At 45.1% G+C, this 17,917-nt stretch overlaps 1 protein-coding gene and 1 long non-coding RNA gene across 2 annotated transcripts; one reads left to right on the forward strand and one right to left on the reverse strand.

The window, feature by feature from the left end:
* Window positions 1-113: 113 nt before the first annotated feature.
* On the reverse strand, window positions 114-12,278 carry LOC118209834. Its single transcript, XR_004761775.1, has 3 exons — window positions 12,171-12,278; window positions 1,289-1,382; window positions 114-928 (listed from the first exon to the last, which is right to left on the reverse strand). It is a non-coding gene; the product is annotated as an uncharacterized LOC118209834 (long non-coding RNA).
* Window positions 12,279-14,017: 1,739 nt separating this feature from the next.
* lpar6a (lysophosphatidic acid receptor 6a) lies at window positions 14,018-17,550 on the forward strand. Its single transcript, XM_035385520.1, has one exon. It carries the CDS (start codon window positions 15,005-15,007, stop codon window positions 16,040-16,042), a length of 1,038 nt encoding a protein of 345 aa, XP_035241411.1. The 5' UTR covers window positions 14,018-15,004; the 3' UTR covers window positions 16,043-17,550.
* Window positions 17,551-17,917: the final 367 nt, after the last annotated feature.

Below are 17,917 nucleotides of genomic sequence, written 5' to 3' on the forward strand. Positions count from 1 at the left end.
GCTGTCCGCCGTTCGCCTCTCCGAGGCGGAGCAGCGTTTCCAGGGTTACCGCAGGGTATCTCCAGGTGACCGCCTCCGCACCTGCGAGAACGCTTCACCTGGGAGCCCGTCCGCCCCGTCTCTCGGCAACAAGTCAACACGCGCCCTGCGGTCGACGGCGCAGTGCCACGATCTCTCGCGTCAACGCTGTGCGATGCGCCTTTTCCCCAGGGCGTTACACGCTAGCGACTGCGTACAGCGGCGAGGCCGTCCCTGCCATTTCGGTTCCGTCAGATTCAGGAAATGAACTGAACTTCCAGTTCATCGACTGAAAAATGACCCTGAAGTTCAATGACTTGACTGAATGTAAATGTAATTGACCTGGTCATGCATGACAAACGGAACCATGGGACGCCGAGTTGAGCAGTTATTTTGGTTGTGAAAAACCACTGTACATCTTTACCATATGTTCAGCATAAGGGAGTGCTCTACTAGCAGGCCTGTTCATCAGTCAGTAGAGGATATGCTGCTAGTTTCAAGAATGCAGGTCAAGGTGTCACATGAGCATGTTCAAAATGACGAATAAACGAAATATAACAAAGGCCTTGTGTACATTTTTTAGTGTCCAATTTTGAAAGCAGGGCCAACAACCCAACACGCTACTGGGACAGAGATATGTTATAAATGCAGAAACATATTAAGATATTTCCCATCACAACAAGGTGTCACACAGGACTACTGCTAAAAAAAAATTTTTTTAAATGTAAAGCTTTATTTTATTGAAAAATACATTTTTCAACATTTGAATTTAATTTTGACTAGAAATCAAACATTAGTTTTCTGAGTTTATGATGAAAAAGTGTAACTTTTTCCAGCGCACCAGTCAAAGTTAAGGTAAAATTAAGACTGAATACAGACCTTTGAAGCTACCATTCATCCAACACTCTACCTGCCAATCAAGAGATGTCACACAAGTGTTCTCTGTTAGCGGGAAATATTAAAATTATCGTGAAATCATGAAGTTAACAAAACATTAACATTCACAGTGTCAAAGAAAGCAATGGAGAAAGTGCCTGTGTTTCCTGTTGTGCACATTTGAAGTAATCCACTGATTTAAGAGCGAAGTGCATGCAGTGAATGTTGCCACCTCTAGAGGTCAGCATTTCCCCATGGCGAGATACACCGCCAGGCATCGTGCCTCACCCGGTTGCTTAATGTTTTTGTATGTCATTAACAGAGCTGCACACCAGCCACCTGTGGATTGACTTCATGATGACTGTAGAATTTGAAGGAGGCGTTGAGTACTCACTTTATGAAGCCATTCCATTGTGTCAGACTACATTCCTTCTCAAGCTGAAACATCAACAGGGAATAACAACATTCTCAGGTGTAGCAACACCAGCCTGCAAAAAAAGGGGAGATTTTTTTTCCTTCTCATTAGGCATTGGTCTCTATTCTTTTCACATGGTGTAGACAGAGAATATATTTAATGAAGTACAATTATAAAAGTAGAATATAGAGACCAGACCACTTGTCTTCAGGGAAGCCCTGAACTTGAAGGACCAATAAGACTGACTAAATGTGGACACGTAAGAAGATGCAGACTAATGCACTGATGCTCAGACCTGCTAATAGGTAGCTGGGCGAGGTTCACCTCAGCTGAAACTGAAGCACTTGTTATACGAGGGAACAAAGCTCTCAGTTATGCCTTTAAAACCCTAAAAATCCACAGACGCAATTGAGAGCATATATACAGTATAAGCTTAGTAGTAAGGTATTCTCTGAAGGAAAGCTTCATTTTACAGGCAACCCCTTCAGGCAAGAACGCACAGAACAATTCTGCATAATTGCAGACGAACTTACAGCCTGCATACCCATCATGCTACGTGAGTCACCAAATTTATAAGAGCCAGGTTCGACAGACCGCAAGAATTTCTGAAATCAGGGAGTCATAGCAGTGTCACCACAAGACGTGGCCACGGCAGTGAATGTGTGATTGCACACACTGAAAATCTGGGGGTTTTTTTTGTTTTGTTTTTGTTTTTTCCGGTGATGGCTCTCTCAGGTTTTACAGCACTGAACTCTGAGACATATGGCATAGCCCCCCCCCCCCCCCCGTGCAATATCAGTTTCTCTGAAGACAGAACAAATAAGGTGTTGTTTCATTGCCTTGGCTATCAGTTAATTTCCCCCGTTCAGTCAAATTCTACGCTCCACCCTGTGCATTCGCTCGTCTCTTCTCTCTTTCTCACGATTCTTCCAGCGCTTTCTCTCTGTTTTATTTTTTTTGTTGTTGTTATGGTTGCATGAAAAGCAGCTATTGGCGCACAGGTGAAGCAGGTGAACGCTTGTTTTTCTCTTTTTCTTTCCATTGGCTGTAGGCAGCCTCTGGAAGTTTGGCTTGCAAAACCAGACACTGGATGCGGTTCTGATGAAGATGTTCCGACACGTCAAACTGAAACGTGAAAGTGTCTATTATCATAGGTCATAAGGCCATAACGCATAACAACACCTGTGACTATGACCTGCAGGACATGATTACCTTCCTCCTGCTATGAGTGGGGTTGGTTTAAGTCATCCGGTGTTGTTACGGTAACCCAATGACCTACCAAGTACCTACAGACTACCAGCTTTGCTCAGGTAGAGATAGCCCCCTTCCCCTTATAGCTCTCTGTCCTGTCTACTGTAGTGTGGAACGTACTGAGTGTGTTCTGGTCTGACCTGAAAATGCATCACTGTGTGTTCTGGTCTGACCTGAAAACGCAACTACTGTGTGTTCCGGTCTAAACTGAAAACGCAACTACCGTCTCCTCCAGTCTTAACTGACAGTGTGCTGCTATGCGTCTCAAGCAGTCACTGAGCGATGTTGTGCGCCAGCGGGAACAGGCTCTGCGAGGAGGGCCGGGAAGTCGGCACGCTGCGACCGCAGTACGGCTCTCGCCCGGGGGGACGTACGGGTTTACGGCCGTGACCTCTGACACACTCACGCACGCACTCACCCGCGCACACAAAACTCTCCAGGCCGTGACATCACTGCTCTGAAAAAAATACCACGCGTAATTTGCATGGCGTGTTTTGAGCTCGCAATGGTGCCTAAACCTGGTCATATTACCGCTGTGGTGGACGACTGCAGCCTTCACCAGCACACCGGCATGCACTGCTGACTGCTTTACAACCGCTCAGGCTACCATCTGTATAACTTCAAAACTACACATCTGACTTTATTGTACAAGGATGTGATTATTTGTGTGTGTGTGTGTGTGTGTGTGTGTGTGTGTGTGTGTGTGTGTGTTTTTTGTGGGTGGTGGGTTGATTTAATTTGCTGGCAGGAGCGGTGTGTAGAGACTCCTTTACAACATTGTTTGCCTGTGTGTAAGCCTTCTCTCTGCATCTTGCCTCCTCCCCGACAACCTGCTTTCCAGCAGTTTTGCATGTCTGAGGCTACTGCCTTGCATGTATGTGGCCCACTGCCTGTCAGAGACATTCACCCAGGGGGATGCCTTTGCGTACAGTACAGACAATTCTTGATAATCTTCGCTGATTTTCCTTTAAGACAAACGCAAAATGCTAAAATGATATGAAATACAAATAATAAGAATGTTGAAGAACACTGCTGAACTATTTCTAATGCAGGGAGAGGGGCTCATGCCCCTTGTGAATTCTGGAAATCAGAGAATTATACAGCGGGTCATCACCATGGGATCTGCCAGTAATTCTGAATCCATATGTTGCTACCCATGTACCTAAAATAGCCCTGTCAGTTTAAGAGTTTTATTATGTATACATAAAGAAGGATAAATTCTCTAATAAACAGGAAAGACATTGACAAACGGCTGATTTTAACAGGCAATCAGGTTCTCATTTGTAATGACCGGTACATACAGCAGACTGAATATTAGGATTTTTCCTTCACTTTAGTTGTCTCTCCTGGGGTTACCAGGATAATGAGCAGGCAGTCAAGACTGAGGAGGGAGCTGAAAGTCTTTTACCTCGTCTCACTAATGAGATGCTGAGCTTTTTCGTCCTGTTCTATCATTATATAATCTTTCTGTGTTCCACACCGAGATGTGTATTTTATGATTGCTGTAGGCATGAGTACAGTGCATTATTTTTCATAAATATAATACCTGTGCCTGTATGGGGCCCCATTTAGTTTGACAAACATTTTGTAAATGCAAAGTAATTTGACACTGGAAACTTAACGGTACACAGCATTTTGTATTTTTAAATCTGCCGTGGACATGGTATAACGGCAAATATTCAAAGAATTCACTCACTCGCCATTTTGAATATACCCCATTTCCTCTCCATTGTCCAGAACTTACAGTAATGCTGGCCTTTTCAACAACGTCTGCATTTTTAAGTGACTGTTCGTAAGTCGATTGATTCATATCAGAGAAGACAAATTACTGCCATTGAGACAAGTGTGAGACAGAAAAAAAAAATGGCAGAACTTGTTTTTGTAATTTTGGGACGGCACTAGGTTTTGGGCCACAGGTGTGATATGCGTGGCAGCCTGTCATGGAATCCTACCCCTACCCTGAACATGCTGTACCTGTAAGCCCTGCAAGACAACAGCACACGAAAGGCGGGCTTTGTCCAGGTGTCATCGTGCAAGGTCACCCCCTGTGGCCGAGCGGGTAACTGCAGTCTGCGGGCACCGGCTGCGCACGAAGTGCGTTCTACCGTGCAGTGACAATGCAGCTCAACTGCTTGACTGTGGGTTGAACAGCACAGACAGCACGTGGATGCCCGGTATATTTCACAGGCGCATGCTCATCTCAGTACTGTGTAGGTTTTCTGAGACCACGTACTTCTGTCACATACTGAATCCTCCTCGTTTGGTGACCGCCGATTCTCTCTGAAGGTGAAGTGAAATAAGCTTTGCTGCGTCAATAGATTTTTGTCTAGCCACGCCTTTCAGCACTGTAGGAGGAGTCATAAAAAACAAAAAAACAAATATGAACCTTTCTGCAGCTCAACAACATACCAAATACAATATGCTAAGTAATAAAACATAAATATTTTCTGTTCTCAATTGGGCTACTAGTCAGGAAAGCAGAAATCCTGCCCATCCTCTAATTTAGACAGAAGGACCACCTCTTCAGACTAACCCAAGGCTCCCCTGACCCTCTTTAGCTATCCTCTTTCTCACTCTCTTTTCGGATTTCGTTTTGGGATAGCAATAGTTATACTGTAGGTAGGGGCACCACCAGGGATTTTGGGCCCCATAAAAAGATCTCACTTTGGGCCCCACCAGCTCAGAAAATCCTGTGTCCTAATAATTTTTGTGTACCCCTGTCAGTCAGGGCCATGAAATCATCCTACACAACCCACCCCACCCCCACAACATGTATAAATATTGGCTGGCTGCTCACTGCTCACTATGTGGCTAAGTTTACACTTATTGGATATTTTGTGTTTGCGTCCCTTGCATTCCTGAGTTGAACCTGTTCTCCAATGAGGCTGTTCTGGACAAGAGTGTCTACTAAGGGAATTTAATGTGATGACTCAATGACGCACACAGCCTGTGCCAAGTTGCACTGACGCCAACCGACCCAAACTACCCTGAACGTTAGCATTTCACCGATTTACCGCACGTCACACTTTTGATCAAACTGCATAGCTAAATAAATGAAACGTGACTGTCTGTTGGACTAAAATTCTTCACAAGACATCCTTTCTTATCTCAATAGGATAAAATGCTTGAATGTCTTCCAAGAATGATAATGGCAGCATGTTTGGATTTGCTACGTAGAGGTATATAGAGCATTATCAGCATTTTCAAAAAGCACAACTAGTCATTTAAAAGGTTTAAATTGACTTTTTAAGGGATTAAGTTTCGGTTACAACTAGCCCAGCTTTGTAATGACACATCTGACTAATTTACATTTTATGCCTGACGCTGCATCACTGAGAGCAATATACTGTGTTTAAGAAATATCACAGTACAAAGTTCAATCATAAAACTCCAGGTCAAAACAGACAGGCTGGGAGACAGACATGTAAGTCCACTTGGTCACATTTTCTATGTACTTCCAAGTACTTCCAGGTGTGCTGAAATACCTGAGGGCCTAGGTTTTTACCAAGTTTTCTTTTCTGTTTCCACTGTAAAGCCTCTTTGTGACAGTGCTATACATCCAAAACTGAATCGAAATTCATGGAACTGAAAATAAAGAAAGAACTCATCAAGAAAGATTCAGGCACGTAAGCTTTTCCTGTACGACCTAAAGCACAGAGCTATAATTCGAGCGTAAAAATGGCAGGAAGTGTGTGGTGGAAACTGAAGACACCATGTACACGCTGCATGAACAAGAGCAGATGGAGACGGGCAAACATACAGCATGCGGTGCCTTTCCCGTGCAACTTCCTGTGTGTTCAAGGTGCAAGAAATTGAAAGCAGTGGAGTTCAGAACAGAACACAGACTTCGAATTTTGGGGAACAAAAAAAAAAAAAAAAACATTCCAAAAAAACTACTCTTTCAGAGGATTAAATTTACAAAAATGCACTGAACAACCATCAAAACAGCTTCAGCCTTACTTGCAAATGTATCGTACCAATTCACTCAATGACCTGAACACACCTCACAGTGAGGGGGCAGTTAAATTCACTCTCCCCTAATTCACTAGTTCACAAGCCCGTTAACTCCAAGATCATCGCCATCGCGGAGTGGAGGATTTAAGCTGTTGTGCTGGTAGGCATTTGATAAGTATTTAAAACATGCAGTTATGGGGGAAGATAGGAAGGCAGGGAAGATGAACTTTGACATGCAGTTTTCAAATTCTGCACATTCTGAAAACTTCCAGCACAAGGCAGAGTGTCTGACCAGGCGCCTTCTCTCATTCTGAGAGATGTAAACAGACCTGGCACTTAACAGAAATCTACAGCCTCCAAACAGAGCTATCGCCAGTGACTGACAGGCAAACCTTGTTTGTTTTTTTCCTCTAATCCACTACTAATTTTGATGTCTGGTGGGACCCACTTCCCTTCCAGTGTGTATCAGGATGTGACACACTGGCCTTCTCGAAAGCAGCTGGAACAGCTTGAGTCTACAGATCCTGTGCAATTTATAGCCTATGAAACTAGCTATATGGCAGTGCATTCATAAAACACCACGGAGAGCATTATCAACCTTTAACACCCACACTGCGTGCATTTAAGAGGAGTTAACCCCTTGGAGCACTCGTACATTGTTGCAGCAGAACTCAAATTTCATGAACCCCACAGGATGTGTCAGCCCAAGCTCCCAGGGATATATTTTTACCATTGGCCACAGTTGCCTTATCATGCCTGCTGCACAACCCTTAAGCCCTTTTAATAGTACACTTCTGTTTCTCATAAATTCTACTGAATTTGCCACTATAATAGTGTGAGGAAAGGGGGTGATATGCAAGTTGCGCATATGCGCAAATACTTCATGTTTATTCCTGTCCATCTTCACCAATATTAATAGCAAAGTTATCACTAAATAAAGTTACACACTTCACAGAAAATTCTCAGTGCTCTGCACAAGTGTATTAAAAAAAGTTATCAGCGTGCAAAGAGTTCATTTCTTGGCCCAGATCGGTCTGAATCCCAGATCTGAAACCTGGCTGAATTCAGAGAAACCCCTCAGCAAAGAAAGCGGAGCTTCCCGATATAAGGAAGTGAGCCGCTGTCCACAGAGCTAGCGTGTCAGCCCGCCACAGGTCCTGCTGCTGGTGGTATATCGTGTTCCACCACTGCGAGGGAAGAATAGAGAACAGCTGCGACCGGAATGTGTGTCCCGCAAGGAGACGGGAGGAATTGCCGGGTGTCCAGAGGTCACTGCGTGGAGAGGCCTGGCCTGCACGAAAAAAAAGATAGAAAGAAAGACAGAAAAAAATTTAAAAAGGGAAAGAATGAAAAGCACCTCTGTGGCAGCCCAGCTGTAGAGGTTTGAATCTAACGCGAGCCGTGACCAGTAGCCAGAGCGAGGAAAAGCAAAGGAAGCGAGACGTGCGAATAATCCAGCCGGCTGTTGACAGGTTTAGCGCGAGCACCGTTTCCTCTGGACAGGACTGGTATTGCATGGGTGGGTGCTGTGGAGGAATCGTTTGCAGTGCATTGTGGGTGCTGTATTCCCAGTGAAGAACACATTGGTTCTCTGGTGCCATGCCCAGGGCCTTCTGCAGTCCTGAGACTGAGACAGTCCTGGCAGAACAGAGAGGTCCTGTGAGGGATTGACTGGAAGGCAGAGCAGCACAGCTCTGGTAAGCTTGACTTTCAGATGGCAGTTTGTCACCCAGCCTGACAATGAGAGAAGAACACACCCACACAAAATGAGAGCCTCATGTTGACGAAGACTCAGCTGGTGACTCATCCTGTTCAGGCACTGTTCCAGCGTGTGAACGAGCACAGTGTGGTATCACACTGGCAATAAATAACTGGCCATAGAGTTACTCAGAGGGAGGTGGGGGGGGAGGGGGGGGGAATTCAGACAGCTGGGATGACCACACCTCATTGCTCTCCAGTGACCCCTGCTGGTCAGTCAGGCTCCAAAAGTCTGCTTGTTGAAAGCTGCACGTAAAGCGTTGTCTTCTCCAACTCAAGCTCAACTGTTTAAGAGAAACGGCGTCCTGACATCACGCGTTCCGGCGGACAGTGCGCTTTTATTGATAGCGGAGGTTACGATGGAGCATTCCAAATTCGGAATAAAAAAAATGAAGTGGGGGGGGGTGGAGGGAAACATGAAAAAAGACTAAACAGAAAGCTGCAAAGACAACCACGTGAAAGGAGGAGAGAATGAAAGGAGGAAGGGAGGTGAGTTACGGTGGAGGTGTGGACACAGGATGGAGAGGCCTCAGAGGAAGGGGACTGCAGGAGGAAGCACTGTAGGGGTCTCAGGGTTGAAGTGGGGGTCACCGCAAGATTGCAGAGCCGTGCACTTTCTCGTAAAGACAAGGAACCGTGTGAGGAGGACAGATCTGGGCCAAGAAATGAGCTCTTTGCACGCTGATAACTTTTTTAATGCACTTGTGCAGAGCACTGAGAATTTTCTGTGAAGTGTGCAACTTTATTTAATGATAACTTTGCTATTAATATTGGTGAAGATGGACAGGAATAAATATGAAGTATTTGTCTGACGTCAGCTTTTCTTTTGTCTGTTTTGAAGGCACGGGGGGGGAGCTCCAGCTCCTACCAAGGAATTCAATCCAAAACCTTCAGTTTACAACCTCCAACCTTCAGATTAAGACAGTTTCTTAATCTCGGCACAATTCGGCCACATCAAGCAGGCATGCACTGAGGCAGGCCAGACATGACGTGTGCTGTGTATGCGGTATAAATAACTTACCATCAGGGGTGTCAGACTCAGTGTCAGGACATCCGTGTCTGCTGGTTTCTATCGGGTGTCAGCATTTAAATGAACATATCAAATGCACTTACTAGTTAAAGAATATGCACCTTATTTCAAAAGCTTACAATGACTGCTGACTGAAAGGAAACCATAAAAACCTGCAGATATCGTAGCCCTCCAAGGCTTCAGTTTGACACCCACTGTGGTCATAAAAGACCCCATGGCACTCATTGCAAGGAGTAGGAGGTTCCCCATTGTCCTGGATAAATTCACAACCTGGCTCTCTCAACCTGCCACCTAATCATCCCGATTTAATTGCTTGGACTGGTTCTCTCCCTCTCCACCTTAGCTAATGTGTGGCGAGCGTTCTGGAGCAAAATGGCTGCCAGAGACTCCCAAAGGTGGGTGCTACACATCGGTGGTGGCTGATGCAAGATCCCCCTCTTCTATGTAAAGCACTCTGAGCATCTGGAAAAGTGCTATATAAATGCAATGATTCATTCATTCATTCATCCTCCTAAGGCCCAGAAATTCATTTTTGTTCCCTGAAGGGAACATAAATCTCTGGTCTTAATCTCAAGAACCATATATCCTACCGTGCTGAAACCTACACTACAGGACATTCGATAAAAATAAAATGAATACTGTTTATGAAAATATTTTCACTGCAACGTGTTTTCATCACACTGAAGAAACCTGTATTATGTCCAAGACAATTCTTTTTCTTCCGGGTCTCAGGAGGATATCACTAACTGAATAATAAAGTAGGGCCTGTTACCAGCGCCTGCAGCCAATCACACGGGACAGGGTGTTTCCTCTGGCTGGCTCTTCCACGCTGGAGGGGCTGCGTGACACTGACCCTCGCCTCCAGCACACAGTTCAAAATACATGCAACATGGGCTAATAAAGCTCTCAGGAATTTCAGTTATGCAAACATGGACTCACGTTGAGTTTTATCCCTCACCTGCACACACACATGCATGCACACACGCACGCACGCACACACACAAATACAGAAACACACATGCACAAACCCACGCAACACACGCACGCGCACACACACACACACAAATACACACATCCCTACACACACACGCACGCACGCATACACACACACACATACAAATACAGAAACACACACAGACACACACATCCCTACGTGCACACACACACATCCCTACACACACACGTGCCCGTACACACACACGCATGTACAAACACACACATGCACACACTGAACCATGGCTAACTGCTACCTTTTTTTCATCAACTGGCACTGATGCAGCTAAATCAATAGCAATTGCTCCAAGATGTGACATGGTGCAGACGTACTTCAGAGCTAAAACTGATTGAATTTAATAAACTTGACTGAGAGTCGAGGCAGCGTCATGTCTGTGGCTTGCACACAGATGGTTAATAGAAAAAACAGAAAAGTAAACAGAAGGTGCTAAGAGGCTCAAGGGCTTGGATTTGGAATACCTGCAATGCTCGATTCCAAACACTCCGATTGGACGCCTGTCTCACACGCTCTTCAGTCAACATTTACTTTTCCTCACATATTGCACTTTCAAGACAGATCTGTTGCATCAGTAGCTACCAAAATGCAGAGCTGGCAAATCCAAAAAAGGGTTTGGCCATGGATTTTGTTTTTGTTGCTTTATTCACTTTCTTTTCTTTGTCTGTGCTGGGTTAGAGAAATATCTGTTTTTGAAGAAAATGATAGAAATATAGTTTAGTTTGAAGTTTACGTTTTTTTTTTTTTTTAATTTGTGCAATCATAAATTTAAACAAATATCCAAAACAAGATGAACAAATAAGAAATTTTTATGCACAGATAAACTGAAAATATTTACAGGGCTTAATTATGGGTTGAGCACCTTAAACAAGCTTAACACACTAAACAACAACAAAAAAAAAAAAGATTTCAAATTTCGTATCGTAGTACATTCTGGTTCGATTTTGTTGAACATTTTCAGGGATTGACAGGAGCATAAAACTGCATAAAACATAGCTATTGCATATTTGACCCAGGTCTGGTATTCCCATAAACTGGAATGGAGTAATGATGACCAATTTTCCACGCATTACGACAGTAATTCATGATGCATGTCATGTTCTGTTCTTGGCCCTGGATTCGAGACCATCTGTCACAATGCACATTTTTGTCCTGTTTCATGTTAGCCAGTCCGTCTTGGCCTCGGGTATTCTCACAGTTTCCTGGTATTGTGAAAAGTTTTAACAATCCTGGGATTCCAAGCACATGTTTGGGTTTAGTGGCATGTTAGGGGATTGTTTTTTCAAGCGCTCAGTGGAACAGTTTTTGAAGTGTTTGCGTGCAAAGCACAATGGCACATGCGTTTTTTTTTTTTTTTCTTGCTAATTTTTTTAAAGCTTTGATACAGTTCGGGACAATAACAACAATAAATTAATTATAATATGTATTGTTTTCAAATTCAGCATCCGATGCACACCAACCCCTCAAGGCTGTTCTGAGCCTTGCCCATACACACCCCTATTAACAACCAGTTTATTATTATAATTATTATAATTATAGTTATTATTATTATATGACTACTACAATTTGTTTACAGAGCTGAATATTCACTTCTGCACATTCAGGTCATGCACCTTGCTCAAGAGTACAACCACCCACTCCCCGCACCCCTACAACCACCCACTCCTCGCACCCCCCCCCCCCCCCCCCAGTGACAGAAACCTGCAGGCTGCAATACAATGTCCCGTAAAAGTAATACGTTTCCCAACAACTGCACTACACTACCACCCACATTCTACCTTTGTCCCTCCTTATCTGCTTAATATATAAAAATAAAAACAAGTCAAAGTACAGTACCCCCCATTTCCCCCTGTCCATACCCTCTGGGCATTGGAGCCGCTCTGGTGGCTCCTGAGCACCCCGTTTCTGTGGCTGTACCCATCCACGAGCAAAATCCTCGATCTGCCCGAACACAAGTGGCTCGTCTGAGGGCGCCTCAAGTTCAACCCCGATGCACATCAGGAGGGGCCCAAAGAGGAAGTGGAGCTGACACCTCACGCCACACGAGTGTTGAAATCAATATGTACCATGCGCAAAAACCCCAAGTATCTTGGTTTTTAGGGCAGTATTATGACAAGCTGTTGCCACAGATGTAGCCCTAATGTTTACCAACTAACCAAATAACAGGACACACACAGTTCTGTTTAGTAGATTAGGTTAGGTGCAGTACATTATTGATCACATTAGAATGCATTAGAATCTGGAGTCATAGGTATTTCTCTCTGGGGACTGTGCCTGTTGTAAGTTGGCAGCTGTTAGACAGTGGATTAAATTAAACCGGGTTAAAGCTCATTCTCGTCTCCAGTTTCTGTCCGCTGTGTTTTTATGGCTAGGAGTATCTCGGAAGCCCCACACTGAGCAGAATTCTGGGATTCATTTTTTGCTTGTTCTTTTTTCCCTCTGAGTCAGTAATTGGCATTGCGTGTAAATGTCTGTACATTTTCTCTGGTACTGTAGTTTTTGTGCAATGGTAAATGGACTGCATTTTTATAGCGCTTTTATCCAAAGCACTTTACAATTGATGCCTCTCATTCACCCATTCACACACACACCAACGGTGAAAGGCTGGCATGCAAGGTACCAATCAGCTCATTGGGAGCAATTAGGGGTTAGGTGTCTTGCTCAGGGACACTTTGACACGCCCAGGGCGGGGGATCGAACTGGCAACCCTCTGACTGCCAGACAACCGCTCTTACTTCCTGAGCCAGGTTGCCCCTTTCTGTGCTTCAGTCATTAAGCTAATTTGTGATTTGCAAGTTGTCAACATAAATTAACATCATAATAACACTAATAACAACAACAACAACTACTAGTACTAGTAGTAGTAGTAGTAGTGATGATGATGATGACTGAGCATTCATCTTTGTGGGACAAAAATGAAAACTGCTCAATCTCCGTATCAGTTTCAGTCAGACTATGAAAAAGATTTAAAAGTAATAAGAAGAGAAAAAATTCCCAGCTTCGGTTTTCTGTGATTTGTTACTTTTCATTGAAACAGAGAAAAAAAAATTATAATAACAGGGCACTTGCTGTGAAAGTGGGAGTAAAAGGCAACCCACAGGGGTGTCAGACAGCTTGGCATCTAATAATTTATTAGGTGGAATTCCTCTCTTCCCTGCAGCAGCTCATTACAGCTCATAATAAAGGGCGCTGATGTCTTCAGACTGTAGAGGGGCAGTGTCCATTACAAGCTGTAGCTGCTCTGTCATTAAATGGGAATTGGCTGCCTGACAAAGGCTCGACACACAGATCAAACATGGCCCCTCCCCCTTCAAGCACCGATAGGACAGCACCTTTTTATACGTATCAAACCTCAAGGTCTAGACAACTCTTTTCATAAACTGCTATAGGCTTAAAAACCCACGGCTGACCACACATCCTGACTGACCAAAGGAGAAGTGGGGGGGGGGGAAGGAACAATGCAGCTATTGAACACAAAACAACCTAACAACTTTCAAACAGACTCCATGGACACGAGAGAGGGGAGCAGAAAAAAAGTCTTTAAAAAACAAAAACAAAAACAAAAGAACTCCAAAGGCACCTTGTCCTAGCCTTCTAATCTGTGCTCTCTTGCTCTGTAGTCCACAGGGCATGCCATTACACAAAGAAAGAAAGGAGGAGGAGGGAGAAGGAAAGGGAGGGGCCAAGGCAGAGACTTCTCCCACCAGGTCTTTCCTACAAACTGGTGACACAATACCACGGCAGCGAATGAGTTCCTTCCCTGGCTCTGCAACCGCTTTCCTACGAAGCAGAGTCAGACCCCTCAGGCCACGACAGAGAGAGAGAGGAGGGAGGGAAAGAGGGAGAGAGAAAGAGAAAGAGAGAGAGCCACCCACTGACGCTGCTGCACATATACCACTGAAACATGCATGTAGACGCTCACTGCTAGAGGGAGAGAGAGAGAAGGAGAGACTGACTGCTGACAAACGACAAAAACTTTTGGAGCCACCTTATCAGTAGCACGGCAGCAGGAGCTACACCATCGTCTGCACGTCGTCTTTTATTTATTTTTATTTTTTTCACACCAAAGCAGACCACAGCTCAATCGACCTGGATCATTTCTCAAAGAGGATTTACAAAACTGGATTTGGAGCAACTTCCTTTTTTTTTTGTTTAAAGAAAAAAAAATAACATGTTGCATCTTAGCAAAGAGAAGGGAAACCAGAGTGGAGAATAGTTAGATTTAATATCTCTGCTCCCTGTGGATACAGACATTGTATTTGATTTGGCTTCCATTGACCGGAGACTAGAAGAGAAACAGGAAAAGAGCAGCGATCTGAGTAAGTAGAGTTCCCTCTCCGTGCGTCGGGCCGGTGTCCTGCACGGTGACCAGGCAGATAAGGGGGTGGGGGAGGGAAGGAGGGAGTCTCCAGGGGAAGAGCTTTCCCCCGTAAGAGCTAGCCCGCAGACAGGCGCAGGAACACCGATGGAGCGAGGTCCAATAAGCATTTAGACCTTAAACCGGTTTGTTTCCATCAGGCTGCCGAGGGTGAGGAATCTCTCATTAACCACCGACAGCTGCTCTTTGTTTTTTTGCTTTGCACGTCGCAAATGTTGGGTTTCAGGACGGACAGAAACCTCTTTTTCAAAAGTTCCACTTTAGCGATTTAACGCCGAAAAAAATTGCCCGCTCGTTCTTCCCCGCCCCCCAAAGATGAGCAACAACACCACGGAGGTGTGCGCCCGGAACGATGATTTCAAATACATGCTGTACAGCACCATGTTCAGCATCGTGTTCGTGGTGGGGCTCATCACCAACATGGCCGCCATGTACATCTTCACCTGCTCGCTCAAGCTGCGCAACGAGACCACCACCTACATGATCAACCTGATGGTGTCCGACCTGATCTTCGTCCTCACGCTGCCGCTGCGCGTCTTCTACTTCATCAACCGCGACTGGCCCTTCGGGAGCGTGCTGTGCAAGCTCTCCGCCTCCCTCTTCTACACCAACATGTACGGCAGCATCCTCTTCCTCACCTGCATCAGCGTGGACCGCTTCCTGGCCATCGTCTACCCGCTGCAGTCGCGGATGGTGCGGACCAAGCGCAACGCCAAGATCGTCTGCTGTGCCGTGTGGGTGCTGGTGCTGGCCGGCAGCCTCCCCACGGGGTTCAAACTGGAGACCAGCTTCATCCGAGACAACAAAACCAACTGCTTCGAGAACTTCTCCTCCAACCAGTGGAAGAAGCACCTGTCCAAGGTGGTGGTGTTCATCGAGACGGTGGGCTTCCTCATCCCGCTGCTGCTCAACGTGGTCTGCTCCGCCATGGTGCTCCAGACGCTCCGCAGGCCTCGAACCCTCAACCGCGGTGGGCAGCTGAACAAGACCAAGATCCTGCGCATGATCGTGGTGCACCTCCTCATCTTCTGCTTCTGCTTCATCCCTTACAACGTCAACCTGGTCTTCTACGCCATGGTCCGCAGCAAGTCCCTCGAGGGCTGCTTCGCCGAGTCCGTGGTCCGGATGATCTACCCCGTCGCCCTCTGCATCGCCACCTCCAACTGCTGCTTCGACCCCATCGTCTACTACTTCACCTCGGAGACCATCCAGAACTCCATCAAGCGCAAGTCGCAGAGTCGGCGGTCCTACGACGCGGGCTTCTCCGAGGCCCTGCAGTCGGAGACCAGCTCGGCCATGCTCAGCCTCAGGACGCTCAAATCCAAGATGTTTCGCAGCGAGTCCACCGTGTGACCCTGCCACTGGATTGGTCGTTCAAAGGTCACATGACCCATGGACATGTGTGTGTGTGTGTGTGTGTGTGTGCGTGTATGTAAAATTACATATATTCTTTTACCTCTATGAGGCTTTAGGGAAGAGGGGGGAGGGGGTGGATTGGGAAGGGTTGGAGTAGAATCTTCAAAGAGCAACAAGAAGAACATTATGGTTTTTATTCCACCCCCCTACCCCCCCCACCCCCCATCACACAGAGGAGGAAGAAAAAAAAAATGAGACACTGGATTTTCATTCTTTTCTCCTTCTCCATCTGCAAGCTAGCAGTTTAAAACAGCCTTTTATGTAACCCTGGTGATTTGGGGGCTCTGGAACTTCTCGCATTCTGCGGGAAATGCCACAACCGCCTCGTTACATCGTCATGTGGAATACATCTGTCTTCTGCAGAACGGCTGAGCCCTGGAACCTACGTACTTCAATCATAAACGTACTGGAATGACTTCTGAACACTGGAGCTAAGTGTGTAATGTGTATTTGTGAATGAGACTCGGCTATTCGCGTCCCGTGGTAAGTCAATGTCCCGTGGCGCAGACAATTACAGAGAAAGCGTTGACTTAGACACGCGAGGCCCAGCCATATACTGCCTTAAATGCTTCATTTGACGCTCATTTTGGACACTGGTCTGGTACAGGATTATTCCTCTGAAGCAGAGGACTGCAACCCTCAGAAGCTCAAGAATAGCATTAATTACAAAATTTAAAAAAAGGAAAACGTATTAAGGAAACTTTGTTTCATTACACAATGCAATGCACTGACCTGCCATTTCAATTTAATTTGCACTGTTTTTAAGTTATTCACCATTTTTAAAAAAATAAATAAAAGTCCAAGTGTCTTGAAAGCGTTTGGTCGTATTGATACGCCCTATCTGTGGAATGACCTGAAATGAGTATGCAGGCTCTGGTTGCTCAGATTTCTATTCCCCCCCCTCATTTTATTTACATTTGGGCAAGTGGTTTTCCATAGTTTGCTCTGAAAATTCTTCTTATCTTGAATATTCAAAAGGTGTGGAAAATAACACACCTTTTAATATCTTTTGTGGATATATAAAAAGAATTTCTAAATTTTATCGTGGTGCAGTCCGCAGCCATGCTGCTGGTTTCCTCAGCGATACGTCAATTGCATGTTGCACACTAGCACTGTCCCCAACCAGAGAAGCATACATTAAATATAGCCAGGCAGCCCTAAAGGGTATGCATTGCGTGCTGAGTTTGGAGCTTTGTACATGAACGTTACCACTGAAACCCCGACAGACTGAATCGTGGCAATATCATGAGGGGCGGGAGCCATCTTTAGCTTACTGTGCACAGGCAATAGCTCTTGCAAGCATACGGAATAAGCATTAGCCGACCTTTGGTCCTTCACAAATCAATGGAATGCTTTATCTCGCTGGAAAGATATGGAAAGGAAATGGAGATTATTATTATATTGATTGTATAATTGCAAAAAATAAAATAAAATAAACTATTAAAACAAGCAGCAGAAAGTAATTTACTGTCCTGTCAGACACAAAGGCCAAAATTCGACTTCAGATTTCAAATTTAACGAACTGAGGCGCAAATCGCCTTCTCAGACAAAAGATAAAATGATTATCTGATGAGTTCAGCTGGCAATCACTGACCTTGCCAGGCTGTTTTTCTGAAGAAGTAGAAAAAAAAACATTTGCGCTTGCATAACTGCGTGGTTAACAAGAACTGCAGATTGAACGGAAGCATAAGACGAGCTGAGAATCACGATGTTTTAGCAAAATACCAGAGCCTGTTGTTTTATCTCAACTACTTTAACCCTTTAGATGCCAGAAAAAATCCCTGTGGATTACCAACAGGTTTTAAAAGAAAC

The sequence above is a fragment of the Anguilla anguilla genome, chromosome 12 (assembly GCF_013347855.1).
Source record: "Anguilla anguilla isolate fAngAng1 chromosome 12, fAngAng1.pri, whole genome shotgun sequence".
In the NCBI taxonomy this organism is placed as follows: domain Eukaryota; kingdom Metazoa; phylum Chordata; class Actinopteri; order Anguilliformes; family Anguillidae; genus Anguilla; species Anguilla anguilla.